This window comes from Apteryx mantelli, chromosome 16 (assembly GCF_036417845.1).
Source record: "Apteryx mantelli isolate bAptMan1 chromosome 16, bAptMan1.hap1, whole genome shotgun sequence".
In the NCBI taxonomy this organism is placed as follows: Eukaryota; Metazoa; Chordata; class Aves; order Apterygiformes; family Apterygidae; genus Apteryx; species Apteryx mantelli.
In genome coordinates this window covers 19,897,655-19,923,493 of record NC_089993.1, presented here as the reverse complement: position 1 = coordinate 19,923,493, position 25,839 = coordinate 19,897,655, and the positions used below count along the sequence as shown (strand labels likewise).

At 47.5% G+C, this 25,839-nt stretch overlaps 1 protein-coding gene across 6 annotated transcripts in view; it reads right to left on the bottom strand.

Moving 5' to 3' along the window:
- LMF1 (lipase maturation factor 1) overlaps window positions 1–25,839 on the bottom strand; it is a 234,178-nt gene that overhangs the window by 29,194 nt on the left and 179,145 nt on the right. For all 6 annotated transcript variants that reach the window (XR_010885826.1, XR_010885827.1, XM_067306327.1 and 3 more), the window contains 4 exons: window positions 19,557–19,740; window positions 16,122–16,275; window positions 12,666–12,849; window positions 1,491–1,603 (listed from right to left, as the gene is read on the bottom strand). Coding sequence is in view for 4 of the 6 variants with exons in the window: in XM_067306327.1 (XP_067162428.1) it covers window positions 1,491–1,603; window positions 12,666–12,849; window positions 16,122–16,275; window positions 19,557–19,740 (635 nt within the window). In the remaining 2 variants the exon portion in view is untranslated. The remainder of the gene's footprint in view (window positions 1–1,490; window positions 1,604–12,665; window positions 12,850–16,121; window positions 16,276–19,556; window positions 19,741–25,839) is intronic.

Sequence of the window (25,839 nt, the reverse complement as noted above, 5' to 3'; positions counted from 1 at the left end):
CTGGTACCCGCTATTTCAGCTCATGCTTGCAGATCACACAGCACCGTGACCTCTCTCTGCATGAACCACCCACGGCGCCGTGGTGCCCGCACAATCCCGCCATCGCGGCCTGCGCACGCAAGCAAACGGAAAATAAAGCCAAAAAGGGTGCTTGATCTCTGTCAAAGAGGTTTCGCCTGCTACTCCACGTTCCCTGTAACATCGCCGACCGAGGCTGGCTGATGAGATGGCATCAACGCCCTGTTCCCGGTATGTTAAGCTAATGCAAGCAGAGCTAATCAGAGCTGAAAACCCCTCCGTAAACATTATTAAAGCCGTATCCTTCGGCGGCGAGGGACATGCTGGTATAGCCCAGCACGCCTTTTGTAGGAATAATTAATAGAGGTTCCCTGAGAACCCTCCTGGATCCGAGCCAAGGCGTAATTATTTCTGTGTAGCAGATCTACTGCTTGTGTAACTGAACAAACTGCGACATTACCCAGTAAGGCAACGCGAGCAATTTTTTGTGATTTACGGGCACGCCGCTGGGCTTGCGAGGCTCGGGGCCACGGGCAGCCTCCCTGCTCCGTGCGCTGCCAGGGCCTCGCGCCCCACCAGCGCCCCGGCGCTGGGCTCGGCACCGAGCGACGGGAGAGCGAGCGCTGCAAAGAGAAATGAAATCTAAAATGAAGTGCTTTGCTGAAAGGTGGACGTTCTTAACGTCTTAGAAACGCAACGAGTCTCTTCTCAGAGGATTTGGGGCATATACTGCATTAAAGCTGAAAAACGTCAGCTTTATTTCTAAGGGAAGTTCACTTCGCATGGTGCTGTGAACCTTAATCCTTGCTTGCAATGCATCTTGAGAGCCTCAAATGGAAAATATTAGCAAGAGCATAATATTACTTGAGTTGATCCAAAATTCCCTTAAAATGTTTTTTCAGCTAAAAATAACTTCGTCAACAAAATAGACACTTTTGTGAAAAATTTCCTTTTGTAGAAAGCCTTTGGGTTTTCATCTGTACTTTTCACTTGCTGATATTTGCTTTGTTTTTTCATTGAAAACTCAAATAATTCCAAGACAACAAAACCAATTATTTTTGCAGGACTGTTTTGTCTTTGAAATATCTCAATAGCCCGGTAGAAACAGTATTTGTGATCTGACCTTGCAAAATGATCATGGCAAAAAATCTAAAGCTGACAGGCAGGAAACCACATCAGCAGTCAAGACTTCTGTCCAAGAGAAGCAACACGGAGCCCTTCACAGACGTGCCTGGGAACGAGCTCAACCAAAGGGTCCTTATGTCTGTGCACCACGAAGAAATTACCGTGCTGAGAGCACCAGGTCTTCATGGTATCCTAATATTTAAACTGTCCTATTCAAAGACCACCTCTGTATCACCAGACACAAATAACTCTCAGGGAACAGAAACCACGCTTGCATGTCCAAGACAGAAACGACCACGCTGAACAGAGCCTGGTGCTCCCAGCTCTCGACCAAAGTGTAGGCTTACCGCGGGGGCGCTCTGCCTGCGAAGGGGTTCGTTGCCATCAGGGACAGTGCCGCCTCGTCCTGGGCCAGCAGCTTTCCAGCCAGGTGGATTATCCATTCATTCTGCTCATACGTCTTGGGGAAGGAGCAAGAAAGAAAAAAAGAAGCAACGTTAGATGCTGCTGGACTTACCACGTGTCCTTATCAGCATTAAAGAACTCTGCACGGTCTCTGCTGGTTGCTGGGGAGGGATTGCAGTGGATTCAGTTAGCAAATGATGAATTTCCTGGTGTTGCCAGGAATAGATCCCACATGATCCAACACCTTGAGGTGCACACTGAGACCCTCCGGCGTTTGCAGGGAGCAGATCCTCCAGGAGAGGCAAAGCGGCAATCTGAGCGGAAGCAGGGAGCCCTTCATCTGGAAACCGCTCCTCGGGGTACGGATACAACGGAGAGCAGGCGAGACACAACCACTTAATGAGCTGCCGTTCGTTAGCTGTGCCAGCTACATGCTCTCTTAGCCTGCACCGACGGCAAGGTGACACACATCATCTCAAGCAGCTCCTTGCAGCTGAGGGCTACAAGCGTGCACCCGGCCAGCTGCCCCAGCGCATGGGCGCTCAGGACCTCAGCCGTGTTCGGTGATGTCCAGAGACCCGTGTGACACACACAAACCGTCAGGCCGACAACACCCCGCATGGTTTTGAACCTCAGGGACACGTTACCTCCCCTCTCTTCTTCCTTCACCCATTCGGTGGGTTCGCATTTGTGGGTCTCCTACGTGAAACACATTGGGAGGGCACAGACACGTGCCTGGCGCATCTCTGGTGTCCACCAAAATTGAGATTTTGTGGAGTGACTGCTGAGCCACAGCACGTCATGAGGAGCACAGCGCATCCAGATGGACCCGTGAGATGTCTCTGCCAGGAATTCACCCGAGTGTGTCTTCGCTGGGGCCTGGGGCAACCCCCACACCGCCCCATGGTCTCCCTAACGCTCAGCAGTGACTGCCTCTCCTCTACCTCGAATCACAAATCTCTTTTTGACTTCACATCTTTAATATAGCTGGAGATGTTCTTGCTAATTCTGCACCCCAAACACTCGATTTTTATCATTTCTTTTAGCAGCAAAATTCCACAGAGGAATAATAATGGTGTGTTTTAAAACGAGAATCCACCCAGCATTTTAAGATATGTTACTTTCCCTTGTTATCAGAGAGAAAACAGAAGCATGGGACTTTTCAGCGTGGGACTTCTCTATTACTAAATTCCTGTCTTTTGCATCCCCTTCATTATCTTTAATCTAACACGCCTTCTTTATCACCAGTGTCTACGCAATACCCTTAATTAAGCCGCCGCTGAAATAAGGAGTGCATCTTGCACCCTTCGCAGGGGGTCTTGGTGAGCCTCTGTAGAAGGCATTTCCCCTTCTGGTGATTTTTGGTGCCTTACACTTCCATAAAGCCTTTTTCCCCCCTTTTTTTAATGTGTACCTAAGTGGATTTTTTAATGCAAGCAGTAGGGGACACTGTGGGAAAGCTAAACCCAGCAGCTGTACCTGCAAGACTGTGACTAATGCCGAACACTGATGCAAAGTTACTCTGCAAATCTTTTACAATGGTAAAGTTTGTTATTTCCGTTGCTACGGGAAACAGATGAGAGAAATGAGATGGAAAACACCAAACACTGATGGAAAGGCCCTTCAAGAGGCAGCACTCCCTCGCAGGGTTTCTGACCCGTGCTCATCACAATTTAGAGGAAAACCACAGTAATTTAAGCCAAGAAGCTTTTCAAAGCGGCTCCTCTCCCCATCCTCCCGCTTCCACCTTCTCTCACCAAGCTGTTGGTTGATCTGCTGTTCAGGCGGCTCAGCCACCACTGATGGTGCCCGCTGGGAGCCAAGTGCTCAAACTCACGGTGCTACATGCGGTGGGCTTCCCACCGGCCCGGTGCAACCCGCAATGCATCCCCGCTCACTTTCCCACCCACGGCCTGCATGAATCCCCTGCTGGCCCCAGGCTGTCTCCTCGGCAATCATGGATGAGCAAACATCATGAGTCAGGTTCCCAAGTCTCCGCAGAGTTCACTTTTTCAATTTTTCTCCATGCTTTTAAGGACTATTTCTTAGAGGGCTTGGGACATGTGGCAGTTTCTTTTTGGAGGGAAGTAGGGGAGAAGCTGGAGAAAAACGTAACTAGAAATTCTATGTAATCACCAGACTCCAGGAGCTAGAGCTTTATGAAGAACACCAAATCTTGAAAGCCTGATTTCATAACCATGAGACTCTGTAACGGTGGAACAGGATCCCTGGCTCACATGGTCTTCAAATTGTTAATTAGCAGCTCCGTGCTCACAGGAGTTGGACTTCTGGTTTGTAAAGTGTTTTTCTTGTAAAATTTACAACATGTCTGGCCCCAGCAAAGTCTGCGGTGAGAAATTTCCATCAAATGCAGTTCCCCACACTGCCCCCAACACAAAGGCTTAGATATCATGCACCGCTGATGCTTGGAGCGTGTAGGAGCAGAGCAGCATTAACAACTGTACTGTTTAACTCATTACTCTGTAAAGCGATACGGTGGCAAAGGGAGAAAAAATAGTCAAGGTGATTTGGGTCCTGTCCAGGGAAGCACCACGCTACAAGGCTGGAAGGTGACAGTTCCTCTGTCAGTGGCTCTGGTGAGACCCAGACCCCAATATGGTCTGCAGAGCTGTGACATTTAGGACGGCAGAGATTCATGTGGAGTGAGTTCCGCTTCTGAGCATGCAAAACGGAAGAGTGAGACCTTGAACCATCCAATCGGTTAACAAAAAAAAGCTAGGACCAACGCACACATTGCTTTAAGGTATGCATGCGGTCATGCGGAGGGGCCAACGCTAACGCTCGCGGGCTCCAAGTGTGCCGACACGTATGCCACCTTGCCCAGACTCACCGTCCAACCCCGAGCAGAGAAGAGCTGGGAGAGGGACACGCCGACACGCTTGTGGGCATGATTCCCTCCTTTGCTTTGAGGGGTTTTGTTTTATTTTAAAACAAAAAAGCAACCTATGAACCTAAACACAAACTCCATCACCAACCCAACTAAAACATGCCTGAGAGAGTCAGTTCAGGCCCAAGTTGAGGTTCCTGAAGCAACATTACCGCAGTTACAAAGCAGAAGCCTTTTCGCATTCACAGACAGTCCACGCTGACCCGTGGATATACAACACATGCACAACTTTTCAGCTGGTACCAGCACTCAAGACCTCTCTAAATTAGGCTTTAGGTGTAACACGGTGGAGTGACAAACAGGCCCCAGGGCCAGGCGTTAAGACACCGAGAGCTTTTATTTCCTGGCTGGCTTCAGCCTTGTGCAGGGCTCTGGGTCCTCGCTGCGCCTCGGCTCCCCGGGGTCTCCTTGCAGCGCTCTCCGGGTGAGCTGCCTTGGGATGGGGCTTGCTCCTTCCCTCCGCCTCCCCATGGACCAACGTCAGGAGCTGAGGACCACTGCAGGCCACAGGGTTAACAAGAGCACCACGAAGTAATGCTGTTTTAACTATTTCTACTCTCTGACCTTTCTGTTTTCAACAGCGTAACCTTAATCAGTGCATAAACACGGCATTGGCACCTTGAACACATTAACTTGTATTCAGAAGTATTTAAAAGCTTTACAGAATTAAAAAGCAACTCATCGTTGAAGCTAGGCAACAGCAAGAAGCTGGGGGCAGAACGAATGCAGTAGCAGCGCAACTCTGCAGAGATAACAAAGTAGAAGAGAATATAATCATCGCAAAAAATATATATAAAACCACACGGCACTACAGGGAACATGTTCCCAACTGAAATAATAATAATAAGAACCCTTTTCCTCCAGCTTTAATTGGTCATTTAATGAAAAAGGACTGTGGATTAGTGTGGCATTTTATTGAATCGCAGTCCTGGCACAGGCGCACGGGAGGAGGTAAGTATGAGATACACATGTGGAAACAGCTGGAAACTTGGCCCGGGAGCCCAGCATTATTATTTTGCATGGTTGGGAGCCCTGCATGTTTTCACCTCAGGTTCTGTGCGCGCCTCGAGATGACAGAGGGGTAGGGGAGGTTCACATTTCCAGCGTAATGTCGTAAGGGCATTTTTTGCATCACAACCTATCCGCTTTGGGGGTGTAAAGCAGGAATTCCACCATCCTGGGTGTTTTTATCCATGTATTCACATTTCTGTGTGCACCAGCGTGTACACTTCTGTAGCTGGATGCCTTCAACTGTCACTGTGCAAGGAACTTGAGATACCAGCTGGAGAATTAAGCCATGTCACACACAAAAGAGGGCATAGCTAAAGACATGCTTTGCTTTTCTAAAGTATTCCATCTCACAGACATTTGCTACCATCCTGAGACCCAACTGACTTAACCAAGGAAGGTCAAAGGCTATGTCAGGTTGTCTCACTTCTAATTATCCCCAACAACCACATCCCCTTCTTTCTATTAGTTTCCCAAAGAGGCAAACCATTTCTCAGCAGGTCTGATTCAACATATAGTGTTTCAATGGGGGCGGCTGCTCAAGCCTCACTGAAAGCCATCCACTAGCCTACCTTATTACAAGGTGCTTGGGAAAGTAGCAGGTCCCAGGAGAAAACGTGTGTCGTTCAGAGTGCAGCAGGTCCAGGCAGAGGAAGAAAAGGTTGTGAGAGAGTGGAGCGTGACTTTGGGAACCGTCTCTTAGATCTTGCCTATCTGGGGAAATCGTGCACCTGGCATAGCTCCCGTATCACCTCTATATTCGGAAATAAAAGTCACTTTGTTCCAGAATAGAGTCTAGACAGGGACATACAATAACCACTGCAGACAATAACCATTCCCTGCACAGACAAGGTCTTACTCTACATTTCTACAGTACTGAGCATGATAGGCTAACAGTCTTGTTTGGGTTTCTGCGCACTTTCATTGCAATATTGCTATTAGAGGTAAATCAACATGTGATCCAGCCTGCAGTTTTCATGAATGTAGCCTGAGGGTTTGAAAAGTTTTCATATTCACAGGGAGACAACTAATCAGAGTTAAACGAAAAAAATTAGAATTCTTACGTTCTGAACACGGACCAAAATGTATGAATGCTGCAATGGAAAATGGAAGTGAATTGAGGCCTGTATTTTTAGAAGGGGAAGGAAAGGAAATGTAAAAGAGCGTACTTAGTACACTGCTCAGGAGGTTTGGGTTTTACGATGCTACACACACCTCTTCCTCCATTCTGCTGCCACGCAGCTCTTTCTCCTGTGAGTACCTTCTGGTTGGAAGACCGCGATAAAAGAGGTTTGAGTAAAATATTTTATAAAAATATTAATCTGTCTTCTCTATAAATGGGGTTGCTTTTTTCTCAGCTCTTTCAGTTTGTGTGCGATAACATGAAATCTCCTGTCACAACTCCCTTTCACCACAGAGAGGAGTTCCTTAAAGCATCAATTCTGCTGCTCATTCTTCTCTTTAGAAGTCAGCTGAATTTTATCTATAAACTTACACAGCACATCTGGAAAACGTATTTCTTCTCACTGTATCACAACTGCTGTGATTTGGTTGGTTTCACAACGGCTTGCAGAGCCCTTCCATGACAGAGCGACACGTGCTGCCGGGTGGAAGAGCCTGCGTGTCCGTGTTTGACGGCACGTTCATGCAGGTCCCTTGCTGGGGCTAGGATATTTCCTCAATGAGCAGATGCAGAAAAGGTCATCTGAGATGGACCAGGGAAGGGAGACGCTTGGAGAAGAAATAGACCCTGGTACTGGCTTTGGGGCTGTATCCAGTATCGCACTCTTCAAGCCTCAAACGTACCAAGTATTTTGCTGCACAGCATCCCTGGGATTCAGCTTACTGCACTTGCCCTAACTAAGATGAAGCAACACAACTCCCAGTTTGCTTGATCATGCAAAAAAGAAGTGACCTGAACTTCAGATACACACCTTAGGCCACAGACCGCCCCAACAGTCAGTGACTTTTGGAAGAGTTTCAAGGTATAATGCAACAAGACACTGAGCTTTAAAAACCAATATCAAGATGGCAATAGCTTTGTTATTTTTTAAATAGTTATTACTTGGTAAGCACCAAAGTGCTCTTTCGCACTGGCCAAACACGCAGTCCCTGCTATGGAGAGCTTACGCAACCTGAACAGAATAAATAACCTTCATGCCATAACAAGAAGGGAAAAAGCCTTCCCTTTGATTTTTCTTTATTCAGAGCAGCAAAGACTTTCCACTGCTGCCCAATGGCGAAGAGCAAATATTTTATACTATAAACAAACAGCTTTTGTAAAGTCCAAGACATCCAAGTACCAGGAAAAGTGACCAACTTAAAGCACATAAACTATGAACAGTATCTTGTTTTCTGGCTGTTATTTATTAACAACGCTGAATCCATCCACAGCCTGCCAGAAGTCCGACCAAAACGCTTCTTGTGCCAGTGGCACAGCACAACTCCACGCTGGGCTACGATGGCTGGGCTCCCGCTACAAACGCCACCGTAAATGACAATTTGAATAATTACAGGAGCATTCCCATCAGTAGCTGGAGGAGAGACAAAGGTTTAACGATTTGTCATCAACTTCTGTAAAAACAAGGGTGTCTTTGCATTAACACAATAAGGCACCTTGGGCAAGAAACCACCTCAGGAGGAGCACAGCCCACTCCCTTCTCCTGCGACGTCCATCACTCCTCAGAGCTGTTTCACCTGGTTTTTAAAGGCCTCCAATGCTGGGAGCTGCCCAGCATTCCTAGCAATCGATTCTGTCATTAAACTATCCCCCTGTTAGAAAGCTGTTCCTAATACTCAGCCTGAATTTCCCTGAGATTAAACCATATCCTGACATTTAGTCCACGCTTTCCTTCCTTCTCCACATGGACACAGAGAACACTGTTGCTTTCCACTTTGCAGGAGGTCCTCACATATTCCAAACCTGTTTTAACGTCTGTCCTTCCCTTTTCTTCTTTGGATCAACCGATGTGGATTTGTGCAATCTGTCACTGTGGAACAAGGTTTCTGGACTTCTGCTCTGCCTGTGGGTCCTTTTTCGCACTCTTTCCAACTGGCTGGTATTTTTCTTGAATTCGGGTGCTTGACTGGTCATACTGGAAGGGTGACACCATGCACTTTGCGTGCCGATCTCTGGCGTGGTGTTTGCTGTTTTCACAATGCTGTAACATAACCAGCTGCTGCTCATCTTGTGATGCACCCTTAGCCCAAGAGGCTTCCCTGGAGAACGTCTCTCTGCTCCATTTCGTACTGCTGTGTGCAGCACCAGGCACTCGTCTCCTGTCTGCGCAGATCAAACTTAGCAAGATGACCACGCACTTAGATGTTGTCCTCCACTGTACTCGCACTGTGGTGGCATCTGCAAATTTAATGAGCATGTCAGGCTGTTCTTTCCATTTTGTAATGGCTCCTCTTAAAAATATGCATTGCAATATATTGGGTCAGACCTTGGATTAAATTGCTTTGATGGAGGTAGGCCAATCCACACCAGCCAACGATGTGATCCACAGGACTAATCTCAGGAACAGGAACATCAGCTCCTCTGACTAGAAGACACTGCAGCCTATCTAGCTCTTTCATGAAGATCTGACTGCTGGAGAACATTTGTTTGTTTAATAAATGAGCACCCCAACTGTCAGAGACCAAATTATTCCTGTTCAAAACCTGGGGTTCCTCTACCACCATTAGTGACCAGTTCTCTCAAGGTAGATCGCCTCCTCTCTTCTGGGGGAAGCCATGCAGTGCCCTTGCCCCATCAGGGCCACCAGTTTGGCTTCTGCTCAGGAACAAGAGACACAGTTTGGGTAAACCTCTTTGTCCCAAGCAATCCGGTGTAATGTCCAGCCCGAGCCTGAGCCAAATTCCTTGTAAAGTCTTGCTGTGATCTAGAAATGACAGCACCTTTTCCTCAGCTGATTACCAGCCTGGCACCACAGAGGAGCCTCGCTCCTGCCAGTGGTGCCACCAGCGCCAGGAGTATTGCTCCAACTGATAAAACTACTTGTCTTTGAATAAATACAGGTGGGATTTGGGCCCAATTTTTTCTTGAGACAAACAGTATTTTCGCTGAGTCCATCCTAACTCACTTTACACGTGACATGGTTATCAGCTGGGAGATGGACCAAAGGGGATCCCGTCCCAGGCAGCAGAAACAGTTGGAAATGCCGCACGGATTGCTGCCTGCTGTCGCCGCGGGCAGTTTTCTCTTCTCTAGACAGGAAGAAGCAACACAGACGTGTTTCTGGACTGGTTACGTCCCGGCCAGAACTAAATGAAGGACGTTAATTCAGAGCTACAGCACCCATGGGATGTCAAGACATATAAGACAAAGAGGGGATTTAGAAAACAAATGAAAAGGGATACTATATTTAGATAATAAAGTTAACATGATGAAAATTGTTTCCTGGAAAATAATGTCACATTACATTACACATAATTAAGGCGCTATCAGAGCAGGAACTGAGAAGCAGTCAGCTAATGAATCACGGGTCGGGGTGGAGCACCACAGCGAATCCTCCAGCTCAGCTACGCGTGCGGTCCAACGCTGCGCCGGACGGCCCACGCTGGCCATGCCAGCCCTGGCCCTTCTCTCCGGCGCGCCGCGTCCCCCCAGCGCAAATCCTGCCGGCGGGCTCCGAGGGAAGGTTTCTCAGGAAAGCCTGAGTGAAGGAAGGCGTCGTACGTCAAGCGGCGATGAGGTGCAAAGAGGAACCTGTCACGAGCGGCACAAAGGGATGGTAAATATCTTCCCCCAAATGCGGTGAGTGTTTCCGCAGCTTGTCACAAGCTGGATATGTCAGATCCTGAGCTGGCCACCTCCAACGAGCTGCCAAAGCAGTCCTCCGGCCTGCTGCGCTGGAAGCGATTGGGTGGAGCGGGAACAGCAGGATAAAAAAACACCCAGAACTTCTGAAGACAAATCAAATATAATCCAGAGGCAGAAGCAGCTGACTTAATGGACTCCATAAATTACAGTGTGGGGTTCGCAAAACTTGTCTGACTTAACTTCTTCTGGAGTTTAAACCTCTGGTTTCTCATCCTTTCTGCAGCTATTTACTATGTGTGATTCAAATTTAAGCAACACACGAACAACCGCAGCCTTCTCCTGGCTGAAACAGCTCGGAGCAGGGCAGCAGCACAGCCGTCTTTCCAAACAGTCAGGCATGACAACTTGTGCTAAATATACAGCTCCGAATTTTCAAACAAACATTCAGCTACCCAAACTGAGATTTACTTACATGCTTAGGTACATATTTACATGCTTAAATTTAAACATCCGCACTTGCAAGTGTTTGCTGCTGTGTCTACGTTACTTATATTCCTATCGTTTGCAGCATGAGTCACCCCCATTTTCATGCCGTTTTGTTAGAGCTTTTTTCCTCCTTTCTGCACCTCTTGCTGAAACCTCTTCTAAGCAAGACCTGACACTGCTTCAGGAAGGTGCTTCAGGAAGGAGCCGGGCCGCGATGGATCTGCGTCCATGCACGCAGCCCTCCAACGCGCGCTGACCCGCGCGCTAGGCGTGCATCCACCTCCTGCCAGCGCAAACTAATTATCGTTAACCGGCTGCTGTGAACGACCGTGTCTGCACGCATGCCTTCCAACACCGCCCCGTGCGCACAGGCTAATAGAAACACTTTGGGGAACCTTGTGGCGAATTAAAAAAAAAAGAAAGAAAGAAAGAAAGAAAGATGCGAATGGGCCTGTGTTATTTCCTCTTCCTCCTCCTCGCCAGGCTGCTCACATACATCACTGTCACTCAGCGCAGGGGCCGTGTCTGCTGAAAGATCGCGCCGGTGTGTAACAGCATCTCTCAGCACCAGCACAGCCAACACTTGCGTATGATGCATGAGTATTTATGCCCTGTCCTCATTTGTTTTTAAACCTGAGACCACTTTGTATTTCAAGACCTTAGGGATATTCCTGCCCTGGAAACAAACGGCCTCTCTCTCATCTCGGATCTGCTTCTCTCCTCCGCAGCCGCAGCCTCCTCTTGGGCGACCCAGATTTCTGCTCTGGTGCCGGAGCCCTCCCGAAACACAGCGAGACGGAGCCCAGCAGCTCCCATGCAAACTTCTGCACCTTTACTCCATGCTCTGCCCTCTTGCTGGCCGGAGTTTTAACCTTTGCTGTCGTCTTGCTGAGGGATAAGCATACCTAATGCAGATTAAATGAAATTCCAGCACACAAAAACTAGAGGGGTAAATATAAAACCATAGCCAAAGAGAGATGGTTATGTCATCACTGAGGAATCTAAAAGGCGCCTAAATGAAAATACCGCAAAGAAAGAAAACAGAGAGGTTTGGGGCAGGGGGAGAGGAGAGAGGGACGAGCGCAGGGCGAGGGTACGGGAACAGAGAGAAAAGCCTGCAATGTTCTGCTATGGGTTTGCCTCATGCAACTCTTGTGAGCTTCGGTTTTATAAAATCCAGTACAAATTCTCATGGTCACGCAAATGAGAATTTGCAGAAAAGGCTAAAAGATATCAAAGAATTAATTTTGCAAGTGTCCCCCCTCTTTTCTTTTTTAATTTATAGCTGTCTCCTGCTTGCTGCTTTCACCTGGCGAAAATACTTAGAGGGACCCGAAGCCCCTGCGTAGGCAAGACGCGCGGTGACAGTGACTGCTGGCACTGCCACAAGGGCAGAGAGCTCGAGTTGCCCCCGGCCGTCCCCGCGAGCCACCGATGTGCTGGGACACTGGTCCAGCAGCAATAACACTGCCCACTCGCAGCTGCTTGTGAGACAGGTGCTGTCCACCTACTTCCTCAATGTTTTAAAGTCTTATTATTGCTGAGAAACCATTAAAAAAAACCCTCACGTACAATTTCCATGAGTTTTAGTACCTTGGCATTGGTCATCCCTTAGGACTACAAGCCTTGGTGGAGGACCCCGAAGGGTCAGGATACCCAGTCCTTTGGCTGGAGGCACCTCTTCTCCCAGCACAAAAACAACTATTGGGCAACTTTAACACAGCACATCATTCAAATTGCCCGATTTGCTGGAAAACTGGACAAACCTGCAAGGCTTGGGGGTGTCTGTGTGTCCTTCTGTGTCTTTTGTTTGTTTGTTTTACCTAATAAACTTAGCTGTAGCTTAAAATATCCCCCCACCCACGCCAGGCACACAGTAAATTCACAGGAATTTGTGTTTTTTCCTGGTTCAGGTGGCGCAGGAGTCTCAGAGCACCCACAGACACGTACCTGGAAAGCAGCAAACCACATGAGCCAGTCCAGGCGATAGTGGTAGGGGCTAATAAAGCAGGGCCTCCTCTTCAAATCCCCGGGCTTGCATTTGAAGTCATACTCCTCCCAAACAGCCGTGGGATCATTGGGATCCATGCTGGACGTTCCCTGAATGATGACTTCTGTCCTCTCCTTGGTAATGCTGTGGGACACATCATTATATTGTTATTTTTCTCAAGTGGTGAAAAATGCTAGCTGCTCAGAGTCAACAAGGCAACTACCTCATTGGCCTAGTGATGTTTTGAACCTGATGGGCAGCAACCTACAGAGAAGCTCTCTGTCTGGCACGATCTTCTCCCCCCAGCACCAAGGCACTCAGAAAACTCCATCTTTCCTGTTTTCCCAAGTTCCCCTCTATCACAGTGAACTACTGCTATTTCCCCGAGAGACTGAGATGCTTCCTACAGAAATCGGTGGGTATTAGAGGTCATCTTCCCATGATGCAAGAGCTCTCTGAGGAAACACTCTTGATGATGCGAGATCATCACAGGATCAGCAGAGCAGCTTCCAGCTCGGGCAAGTCCAATGTCCCCTTCGCTAGCCTGGCTCTCCCTGCTGCACCCCTGGCCCTGGGCTGCTTAGTTGCCCCTCGACTCTTGGCTATGGCAAAGGGCAGGATCCGCTCACAGCGAGTCCAGGGTAATTGGTTACATCCGTGTGGGGCACCGCCGGCAGCTGACTCTCGGGGCACCACTAACAGCTGTCTATATGTGCTCAAGCATTTCACCGTCCTGGCTGGAAGACAGGTCTCATGGAGCTATTACTCAGCAGGAGCAGGAGGCGGAGGTGATGTATGAGCCATTGCAGACCAAGCCAAGGAAAACAGAGAAGGAAAACAAAAAAGGCCCATCATACCTAGCAGATGTGTGGAAACTGGGTTAAAAAGTACCCCAGCTTTATGACAGGTCGTGCATTTTCCCTCTGTTGTTTGATCTGCCAGTTTCTGCACAGCAAGGTGAGCAGCAGAGACAGCAAACTCTCCAGGCCACAGAAAGCCCATGCGAAAACATGACCGTCAAGGTTTTCAATGACCTGTCAGTGACGCTCCTCTACACTGGAGAGCTGTTTTCCGTAACAAATGCATAACAGCGTAACTCTGCCTATCAAAATTGCCCAGCTCCCTACACACGTTTAATTTTTTTACTATATTGCTCCTTCCTCCTTCAACCCAAGAAACCGAAAGTTTGGAGCATAGAGCCTCGTCCTCTCCCAGTGACTTCCAGTGATAGATGCTCACAACTCAAGGAATGCTGTATGTCTCAGCTTATAATTGTTACCTACATTTAATAGATTTCTGGATTCTCCAGCCAAGTTCCATATTATATGCTGGGCTGAGTTATGAGCCGTGGCTAGCTGCCCAATGGTTAGAAACACACTGTAAATCAGGGACAGCAAATTACTAATAAAAGTATGTTCCTACTGTGTGATTCAAAATATGTCAAGTTTCACATAATCGTATATTCATTATAAGCTGCAATCCTCTTTTTATTGGTTTACATAGGCTGGAATTACAAACATATTACAGCAGCATTTCATCACATGCTCTTTAGGTTCTGCTAACTGTTGAAACAGAAACCATAGACTGAAGAAGAAAAAGAAGAACAACAACCCAAAGAAAACAATCTCCCGTAGCTTCACCACTCCAGCATTCAAAGAGGTTCAAGGGTTATTTTTCCCTCTCTGAAAAAAAGGAGAAACTTCACTGTTTCACACTTTTTTAGTGCTGATACTTGTAATCATGTTTTCTCTAAGTTTCACTTTCACAAAAATTTCTGCTATTTGAAATGTTGGGGAAAAGAGCAAATTACTTGATGGTTCTAGGTGTGCTCTGTATCTCCAGTGCTCCCAGTGAGACCTGCTCCTCCCCTTCATCCAGCTGCTCAGCCAGCGTTTTCAACAGCCAACCTCATTCTCCTCTTATAATACCTATTTAATTCCAGTTGGCTCCTCCTACAGGACCGCGTCCAGAGCCCACTAAATCACGAGGAGCCTAGCCCACCCCCTGGCTCCAACCTCTGGGGAACACCTTGTGGTCACCACAGTGAGGTTGTGGGGTGGGCAAAACCAGAGGTCTATATAGGGAAGACTAGCCCCGTTGTTAGATGTGTAGCACTGTGTTCTGATGAAGCCCTCTCGTTCCTTGATTTCAGCAAGGTTAAAGCCCTCAGACCTGGCCGCTTCCTCTGCTCCGCGGTTGGGCTTTCCTGGGAGGTCTGCACACAAGCGGCAGGATGACCACACTCCTGCTCCCTGCAAGCCCAGGGTGACCCACGTCGACTCTCAACCAACTCAGTAACAGACTGACAGATGCCACTCAAAGAGCAACATACTGGGCAAGGACCTGAACAGACTCTTCTTGGTATCAGCTGGCACTGGAATTAAAGGGATGACCGTAAATCACTGCTCTGCTCATTCTGTTGTGATTTCACCCCCCCGCCCTCCCCTTTGCCTCTTGCAGCTCTCAGCTTTTCAGGGCAGGGGCTGCCTAATCCTTTCGGCTAGCTCCTTGTGAGCGTAAGGTGGCCTTGCTCCCAGCCGCCTCTGCAGCCCCGCTGTAGCACACCACCATCACCACCACCACCACCACCGGGATTACCCTGCAAGCACCATGCAAAAATCTTCTCCTTCTCCACCTCTTTGCTCTACAGAAAAAACAGTCTTTTCACAGATGTCTTGGTCAGGAGGAGCCTGAGAGGGACGGTATACAAGAACAGTCTTCCTGGGTCAGACCCGTGGCTCACCTAAGCCCAGTAACCTGTCTCCAGAAAGCCTGGTCTCAGATGCTTAAAGAACAGAATGGTTCCAACCACAGATCTAGATGCTTCCCCTTGTTCAGTCCCCCACTTTCCTGCCATAAGTAGGGTTTCCTGAGCTGAAGACAGCAGCCAGACTGCCCTTGTGCCCATCTTCTGAATCTCTCTTGTTCTTTTTGGAATCCATTTATACTTTAGTCTCCACAGTTTCCTGTGGCAATGAATTCCCCAAGTCACTTGTCGGAAAAAGCACTTCCTTTTGTTGGCCTTAAACCCGCTACCCAATAGCTTATATGAATATTTACATGAGGGAGAACAAGTGTGTACATGGGAAGAGAAGTTCACCATAAATAAAGCCTGCTGGTGACGGTGAAGACCATCCTCTAGATGAACTTTTCTATGGATATTTTCATCCTGCTATTCTGTTTGCTACATCAATATAACAAGCTAATTAAAAATACCTCAAGGAAAATAAATTCTAATTCAGTATGAAAGACACCTGCTCTTTTTTCCCTTTTCCTCATAAACAGGTATTCCAAGTCTACCTGCTACTGGAAGGATTTCTGTTTAGATTTAAGACTTAAAGACTGACTATCTGACTACAGTTCATGCTGCCGACAGACAGGCTGAGCTGTATGATGTGCCTTTAAAATTAGTATACCTTCCGAAAGCTCCATACGTGTTCACTATTCTGAGAGGGTTGAATGAGGTGTTCATGACTTGTCTGGAGTTAAGCAGGTTTAGGATGACGGGGACGCTGAGATAAGCAATCAGGAGTCCAAACGAGATGTTCACCACTTTGCGGACATAGCAGCCTGTTCGGGACACAAAACCAAACCAGAAGAAAGTGACTTCACCGCTGGCAGCCAGTTCAGAGCTGCTCCCGATTCTCCCCGCTGCCCCTGCCCGGTGACTGCGGCCCCAGCCTCCGCGCGGCTTGACGGGACCCTTCCTGGCGGTGCTAACAGCAGCTTTCAGCTCCCACGTCAGGCCGACTGACAAACGCTCCTATGTAATCAAACAGACCTTGCCAAGGGGCCACACGCTATCGCTTGAGAGATCTGCCTTTCTCTAAATAGTCTGAGAAAGGGCTAAAAAGAAGAATGTCTAAAATGTAAGATTAATCGTTGTTTTAGTATAGGGGGAAAAAAACACAGCTGGCACTTGCACCTTGTTCAAAATTGCCCTCCTTGTTTTTAAGCTCCAGGTGGACTGCCTCCAGCTCTTCAGGACGGTTCCCACCGTGGCTGCCTCCTCCGCGCTGCCCTGAAGCTCCTGCCACCCAGCATTGATTTCCTGCAGGCTCCTGCCTCTCACTCCCTAGCTCTGTCCAAATCTCATTTCTTCCTTTGCAAATCTCTCTCCGTTACTTATCTTTTAGGTTTCAGAAGTGCGCTACTTCACCAGTGCTTTGCCATTCGGTTTGCAGGAAAGACCCTCTTCAGAACAGAACAGGGCTGTGCTGGATTTAAGTGCCATTTCAGTCCAAAGAGAGTCCTATTGCAATCAAACAAATAAGCACAAGTGACCTCTAAAGAGTTCTTGTGCTTATGCCCATTTTTAATTTGTTTAACATTAACAGCCAAAGGATCAGATTCAAAGCAATTGCATGTAGCTTTCCCCTTATCTCTGCAGGAGAGGGATGTTTATTTGAACCTCTCTCAGAAGCTATTAATAATTGTTTAGTCTGAGAACATTTCTGGAGAATCATTTGATTTGGACAGGAGCTCGCTGAGACACGTCTCCTCGCCCCCTGCACGGCTGCAGGACCGCTGTGACCAGGCAAAGCAACATAGGAGTCAGGCAGGGGCATTTTTTGTCTTTTAGATAGGCTGAACTTTCTAGCCGAGAATAAAGAGCAGGTACAGACACAAAGTGCTGCACAACACAGGCAGCATCAGTGGCTCCGGAGGCCACGCTGCTCATGGCCAAGCATGGGCTGCCCATCTTTTAACTCCCCCAGTGACCATGACCCTAACCTCAGGATTCAGGAGGTCTGGCCCATGAACTGTCAGCACCTTCTCGGTCCTGACATGCCTACTGCGTTGTAGTGATCATATTCTTGCCCTTTGGGTCACAGCTACTCAGTCACAGAATAAAGAGTTTAATCCAGAAAAAAATACATGGCAAAGAATGGAGCAGGACTCAGGGAAGGAGCATAGGACACAAGTCAATGGGATCAGGATGAAGCCCCTAGATACCAACAGAAAGGGCCTCTCATCTTCAGAGAGATTTAGGAATGGAGCACTAGCAATGGGGATTAGAGGTCTCAGCAGGAGTTACGTACATGTACTTCAAGGATGTGGCCAGATCCTCGTAAAATCTGGTCGTGAGCCGGGCTGACGGAGAACCCTTGTGTCCTCTGTCCCTGTGACCTGGTGTGAGTGTCTCTCTAAGCCTTCTGCCACACAGCCCATCAGCACCTGCTCTGTTAGCATATCCAGAAACCCAGATTCAACCAGAACACAACAGATACCCTACCCCTTAATTCTAGACCCCCTTTTTAAAAAACCCAGAACAGGGACACCTCTAAACTCTAGAAATGTGGTAAGTGTGGACAGCTCTTCTTGCCCGGGGATACTACTGGCTTGGTATGGTTTTCTGGGAGCACCACAGAAAAGGAGCAAGTTCCTCACCAAAGGATCTCTCTCTCTCTCACAGCAGCTCATCGAGCGACACAGCAAAGCGGCACCTTTGGCTTCTCCCCCGGTGCATAGGTGCAACTTGAGCCTTGTCTGGGGCTGGATGCAAAAATATAGTTGGTAGGAAAACCCCAGACCGTCACAGCCTCTAAAGCAGAGGTACTTGAACTGAAAAGCTGCTAAAGATTTCTCCTTTCAGCAAAATATGTAAGATAGGACACACAGAAAATTTAATGGCCCTGCATTAGCCTTGCTGGAATTAACACTTCTGGTTAAGAAACTGTATTTCTTGGTAGATGAGAAAGGACTAGAGACAGATGCATATCTTGCTGACATTTTTCACTATTCTGACAGATGTTTAGCATATTTAAAAATGAGCATCTGTAATTATTGTTGATATTATAGTCAATTTGTTGCTTAAATGTGGTTTATAAAAATGTTACAAACACAACTGTACATGTTACGCAGCCCTATGAAAAACAGACCAATGTTGCTTGTGCAGGCAATCTTCGCAAATAGGGCTGCTTGCAAAAATCACTTCAGAGGGGTACATTAGCCACAATAATCCCTTCTGTTAACTTAAAAAAACCCTTGTATTTGCCTTCCTATATTCATAATATGAATGTATGAGTTCGTCTCATCCCTGCTTTCAGGGAACCCCCTCCACAAGGTCACTGTGCCCATGCCACCAGCGGTGGCAAGGAGAGCCCCACACTGGGCAGCTGCTCCTCTTGCCTTCTCCAAGTGGCCGCTGAGTGGAGAAAGACCATTTTCCCAGGAGCCAGGTCTCTTTTCCAGTCAGCAAAAGCATTATTGGAGCCACAGCAGATTGACAATCAATTCTGTTCTTTCTGGAAGTCTGGCCTCATGTCCAGCTACTTATTCAACCAGGGAAGAAAATGTGCCAGCGGCTGGAGGACGACCATGTCACAGGGGAAGGGAGAGGGCTGAGAGCGAACAAACACGAGAGCTGCTTCATTCAGCTTCTAAAATGAAATCCTTGCCCCAAGCTGCACTGGGTGTTTCATTCCTGACTTTTAAATAGTCAAAAAAAAAAAAAAATCTCAAGATAAATTGTGCAGTTCCACATTGCTTATTTAGGGCTGGAGTTTGACATTCACTGGAGTGAATGCAATGAATACTAACCCTCATGAGCAAAGATGTCAGAATTTTAGCTGTGGAGACTTTTCCATTCCAAAGTAAATATACCTGTACTAACAGCGTGCCCTCTAGTGGCAATAACGTGATAGACATTTATAAATTAGCTACTGTTTTTGCGCTAATCTGTCATCAACGCAAGATCCAGACAACCTTCAAACCACAGAGAAGGACCATGCAGGAGCAGTTACCTCCTTTCCCATACATGTTTGCTCCCAAAGGAGAAGATGACAGTTTTCCAGACAAACATGCTGAAAACACCTGCCTGCGACTTTTTCCTTCCAGCAATAACTCACCGTATCGCAGAGGAAGCTGTTCTCCGGCTGCCCGCTTGACTTGCATCTGCGCCAGCTGGTCTTTCACACCTCCTTGCCTGGAACTGAAGAGGAAGGCCAAGCTGGTGTCATCGAAGCAAGCGATGCTGGGCACGATGGTTAGCCAGTTGAGGAAGCTCAGGTTTCCACTTACAATCAGAAGCACCTAAACAGGAAAGAGCGAAGCACAGGGTATTGCAGATGCTGGTAGCCGTCTGGCTAGCTCCCCAGGCACTGATATCTGGGAATGTTTATCTGAAGTAGGGAAAGGAAATTCCACCTGCACACTGGTTTACTCTCTAAAAACAAGTGTGGGTTGCAGCAAGAATTCCTGCTGCAATAACTGGTCTGGAAACAAAGGAAATGAGAGTGTGCAAACGCAGTGGCCAGCTGCTCCGTGGTCACCGCGGTCATCCACTGCACAGACCTCAAATCAACAGCCTCAAGTTGCTTCTGGCTGTCAGTGGCTCAGAAGAGACTCCACAGCCCCTGGGCCAAAGCGGCTCCCACCTCGTGAGCTTTCCTAAATGCTCAGTGAAGCCCCATTAAAAACGGCTTTGGAAAAACCCACGCATGACTATTTACACTTGATTGCTCCTGCCCTGCCAGGTTGGCATCTCTTCAACCCTCTCCTGAGCTTTGTGTCTTCGGAGACACAAAAGGGGCCTGGCAGAGGGAACTCTGTCTCCTGCTGACCTTGGCATACCCTGAAAGCAGCACCTAGCAGGGAGTCAGTCCTAGGTCCTCTGAGCCTGGGGCTAAGACTGAAAAAACAAGCAATGTCGAAAAACAAGCACCGTCGGACCTCCAGCTATGGCTTCTGCCGCAGCTCCCTGAATCACCGTTGCCTCCGTGCCAGCGGCATTCGGGTCCTGACAACGCCGAGCCCTACTGAAGGAGATCCCATGTCTTCTGCCCTTCCACATCAGCCGGCAATTCGCCTCGAGGGCTCTCCGCCCCGGCACCCAGGCGGTTAACCCGGCTCACAGCACCGTCTCGCATACTTTGCAGATTTTCCTCTTACTCATGATTGCAGCAACGATGGCAATCCTTCCTCCCCTGCCCAGGCTACCGGCCCAAATGTACCCCACTGACTCGCAGCGTGAGCTCTGCCATTGCTTTCAGTGGGAAAAAGCTCAGCCAAAGTATAGTGTGACTTGATTTCCATAGCGCTCCCCGGGACCGCGCGGTGGTTTGGCTCCCGGGGAATTGGCCGCTTCCTGATTATGCCTACGTATCTATGAAATCAAAGTTTCTGAAACCCTTCAAGAGGAAATATTGGAACTTCTAATTAAAGAGCAGCTCTTAAATATAGGACTGTGGCTTTTTTTTAAGAATTTTTTTTTATTTTTGCTCTTACTGCCTGCTTATTAGAATGTTTTGCATGTGTAAAGCAGTTAAAGTGGAAAATCTGCATGCTTTGGAAAAGTCTCCATAAATACTTGTACATATTGGGAAAGGGCTTTGCAGGCATGGAATATTTTTTCTTACTATTACAATGACTTGACAAATACAAGGTACCATCTTGCACCCCGGTTCTCCAGCACGTCTTAACGAGCATAAAGCAGTCAGGCTTGGGCACAGCCCGTTTCGCCTTGGCCACGAATCACATCTTCACAGCACACGGCTAAATTTATTCATGCCCAGCTTCTACTTACTTGTTTTTTTGTGCTCACGTTTTCTTTTACCTGTTCACTGTTACCCTTGCTTTAATGGTACAATTAAAACCCTGCTCAGCCTTTCTGCTGCTCTAAGCTAAGCAAGCCAAGCTGTCCTGCTCTCCTCTCACCGCTGACTTTGCCATCCAATATAGTCCCTAGTTCCTGAACCTGAACAAATTTCAATCAGTCCTTCCGGGTGCTGACAAGAACTGTACGGAGTACATCAGAGGGGTCTCGCCAGCAGCTCGCATGACAGTACTGACGTTTCTCCTTCTTATCCAGAACCGCCCTCGTGCCAGGCCCTCCCGCCGCATTTATCTTTACCTCCAAGGTGTCACGTTAGTGCTCGCTAGTCATCTTGGGGGCTACTCAAGTCCCTCTACACATAAGTGGTTTCCAAACACCGAGCTCCCAGTGTGGAGCAGGGGTTTCCGCTCCCGACGTTGGGCATGGGACCCTGCACCTCGGACACCAGCGTTTCGCCCCCTCCGGCCCGCGGCCGAGTAAGGCTGGAGGCAGGCCCGGCTGACACCGCAGAAGATGCTCAAAATTGCTGGACTCGAAATTTCACTGCTTTGCTTTCATGCTCAAAGCATGTGTTTTTTAACCTAACGTGGCCAAAACATTTAATTGTTCCATGTTTCGTATGAGCAGGGCCTGCTGCCAGTTCAACCTTGCTGACACCACGACTTGCACCAGATGCAGAATGGACATGACGAACTTGCTTAAACGCCAGCAAAACAATGTGTCAGACGGAGCCAAACCCAACACCGTTGCCATGAAGACACATCTGGGTTTTCCGAGCACTGCCTGCCTCGCTGAACCGTCTAGCCATCGCAGTGTTCAAAAAGGAACATGTTATAAGTGATTTAGCATGTTGGCATAAAAGAATATATAGGAATCCATCAAAAAAAAAAAAAAAAGGCAAGAAAAGAAAAGCAGCTGATGCCTGTTCAGGACTATTTGAGTTTTGAGACTGATAGGAATTCTTGTGCCGTTAGTCATATTCCTTAGAATTTAGCCCTAGTTATGCTAATTAACTAGCTGTTCCTTGGACACATTAAAACAAAAAAGGAGGAAAAAAGGAAAGGAAACAAAGTAGTCTCACCATCTTACCCATAAAAAAATGAGGTTATAAAGCTGACTTAATGTATTACACGTTGAAAAATAATGCCCCGATGTAACAAAGTCATTTATTTTTCAGGCTTGAGGCCAGCTAATGAGAATTTCCCCCCATTCCAGCTGGGTTCAAAGTTGTAACCTTGATTGGTCCCACTATTATTTTTTTTAGAGAACACTTCACTATTCTCACAGCTGAACTTTATCTTCCTATGAACTGTTTACTCACAATTTTTAGCGCCTGTGGTCAAAGAACACTTTCAAGGCTCCGAAAAACCAAAATGCACTAAACTGTGTCACCCCAGCATCTTACCTGCAGGAGGAGGAGTCGAGGCAGGGCAAACGGCCTTCCTCTCCAATGACCTTCACCAACCCCATCCCGCTGGCCCTCAGCCCGCCTCCCCCTCTGGGGCACTGAACACGCGATGAAGCTTTTGGAAACCCTGCACAGCATGACAAGAGGAAGAGGCTTGAGGACCAACTGTGGACTCAGCTGCCACCGCTGATGACCACGGCTGCTCCTCGGGCTGTGTCGAACCCGAGGACAGTGGGTCTGTGGGGGAAACACAGCCCCCTCCATGGGCAGGCTCAAGTCAAACACAACAAAATCCCTGGGGAGCCTGAGATCATCGCAAACTTTCTATGCCACCTGCAGAGCCCATCCTTGAGTCCACTTTCTCTAGCGTATACAAAAAAAGCTGCAATGAACATCAAAAAAACACGTCCCAAGCAAAGAGCAAATCCCACCGAACCGTTGCAGGTGCTCGTCCCCTGGTGAAGAGGATGAGAGCTCAGGCAGTGCTGACCCACCACGTAACGCACCCCAACCCCGCACACAGTCACTGGGCAGAGCACGGTGCAATTTGCTACAGCACGGGAGCAGGTCTTTGGCTACAAACTGGAAAGTCTGCGACTGCTGCAATATATTTTTTACATATTCCTTTATGCTAGCCTTCGCTTTGCGTGAGGGACCAGACCTCTTCTGGGGCTCAAGAGCATGGCTTCCACGGACGTGCCAATCGTACGTGTAATTTCCTGGTGGGGACAAGGAAATGAGACCACCACCTTATTTCAGAAGAAGCCTGGTCCAGTTGCTTCCAAGGGCTTTTGGGCATCACCTGAAGGTTTGTTATTAGGATGTTGTACTCACGTAACATGAGGAGGCTCCAACTGCAATATGGACCAGCTTAGCTTGGGCTTGCTAAAACAGACTGTAAGAGGTCAGTTCCTGTCCTGAAGAAACCAAATCTAAACATACACGACAAAGTACCATAAAAATTGGGATTTACTATGCCTGTGTTACAGGCAGAGAATGGAAGAATTTTGGCACCTAATTCTTATTTCAAAGACGCTCTCTGGGGATATCGCCTTAAAGGCATTTACTCAAGATCATATACGGAGTCTTGCAGCAGGGCCAGAAATAGGACCCAAATTTCCCAACTATAAATCCAACGTCTTAATTATGTCCCCCCCCTCCAGGAATATCTGCATGCCCAAATGCTAGTCCCCAGAGTTTCCCTCTGGTTTATCCTGAAGTGCACTCATCCAGCGTGACCTTTTGCTTCCTAGAAAAAGTCTCATTTTCCTGTATTTGGTCTCCTGCTGGGGCCCAACTCTCTAGAGCAAAAGATGGGCTCCTACACAATTTTGGTCTGAGGACTTCCAACCAGCATTCAGTTAAAAGGGACATACATTTTCTCATTAAAAAGTAACAACAAATAAATGTTAAAAGCATACCATTTGTTTGCTTCTGAGATCGGCACTTTTTTTTAAATACAGTGATTTGCAAGTTATAATTTTCAAAAATGCTGGCAGGACACTTAAATAGCAGAGTCACATAATCCTAAAAAAGGGGGAGATCGGACCAATTACAGTTAGTAACAAAAGTCCTAACTACTATTTAGCAAAAAAAAAATTACTTACTTATCCTGAGTTGGATAATTACCCAGAATTATGAGGGGGAAAAAGTATTTAAATCTGAATTACATACACATGTTAGGTCCTTGAACATAACATGTTGTACTCAAAGCAGTAAATACATTTGGAGTTCCCTCTTTGACCCATATGTGGTTTAGCTTTTCGTTCAATGCATATTAATCGGCCTGTATTCATTAACATTCTCACTTAGCTACTTTGTTAGGAAACTCTGATCCTTTTTTGATTTGATTTGCCTTGCACAATTGCAGTAATATTAAGAAAATAATTCTCCACTTTGCCACTTCTGCAGTGGATCATTTTACAGCTTTATAAGGAGTGACTGGGTGGTCCATTAGACTTTTTTTTTTTTTTTTCAGTAGTGATTCACCTCTCTTTATTGCTTGGAAGTCAGAAGCAAAGATATCTTATTTCCACCAGCCTTTAAAATCAGGGGATTCAAAAATAATATAAGTTTGGCGTTTTCTGGTCTGTGGGTGGAATCACGAACCTGACACATTTTTAACTTCAGTTATTCCAGCTGAATCTCGATGATCACCACTGGTCAATGTGACTGCTGAACAGGCACCAATGAACAAATTCCTGAAAGGGTTAATATTATACCCTGGTGGGAGGGGGGTACGAATACTGTGAATCCCTGAGCTTTGCAAAAATAAACCTTCAAGGACCTCCCTCCTGAAGTCAATTAACAGCAAAACAGACAGTTCGTCAAACACGCTGATGGCTGGCTGTCCCGGCAAACGGTTTCTTGGCCATTTTTGCAAAAGGCATATGTTATTTGATAGATCTGTCTGGCCAACACTAAGACTGAAGCTGTGTCAGCTGTGTTACCATCGTCTTTGCAGTCGCGATCCTCTGAGCGCAGCACAGCCTGGGGTTAGGGCATCCTTGGCGAGGCAGACGAGTATTTGCCTTGGCTGCCAGCACGCATTGACCTAAATTCTTCTTTTTCTCCGTGGAACCTCCTGAGGCTTCGCATGGGTCTCCTGGCCGGGACGGCGGCGCTGGGCTCCTCTATCAAGGAAGGTCCTCGCTGCTCCTGGCCAACACTAATTTCCCAGTGCAGTTCGGCTCATGGTAACGGGGGCAAAGACCTTGCACAACCTCATGCTAGATGACCATGCCGGGGGGACGCCAGGGATTTGGGGTAAGTCACCGAACTGTGCGTCACGTAATAATTTCAGAACCAAAGGCACCAAGCTTGGCACCATGCACGGCTTGGCCCTTCTCTGATGGTGCCATGATCGCCGTCCTGTGCACATCTCCCGTCGCACCTCCGCTGGGGCCGACGTGCTCTGCCCTCTTCCTTCGCTTGGTCATGATTTGCATTTACTAAGTGTCTTTCTCTTGCTGGACAATATTTAAATGCACAATTATAACAAACAGATGGTATCAACCCCTGTGGTGATTTAAAAAATTTTTTTATTAAAGCACAGTATTAATCATGGTAATTGGGTAGGAACTTTAAGGTTATAAAACTACAGCATGTCTAATGAGCGAGCTCCTTATAGGAGGAACTGAGGTTTTTAATCTAATAATGTCAGTTTTAT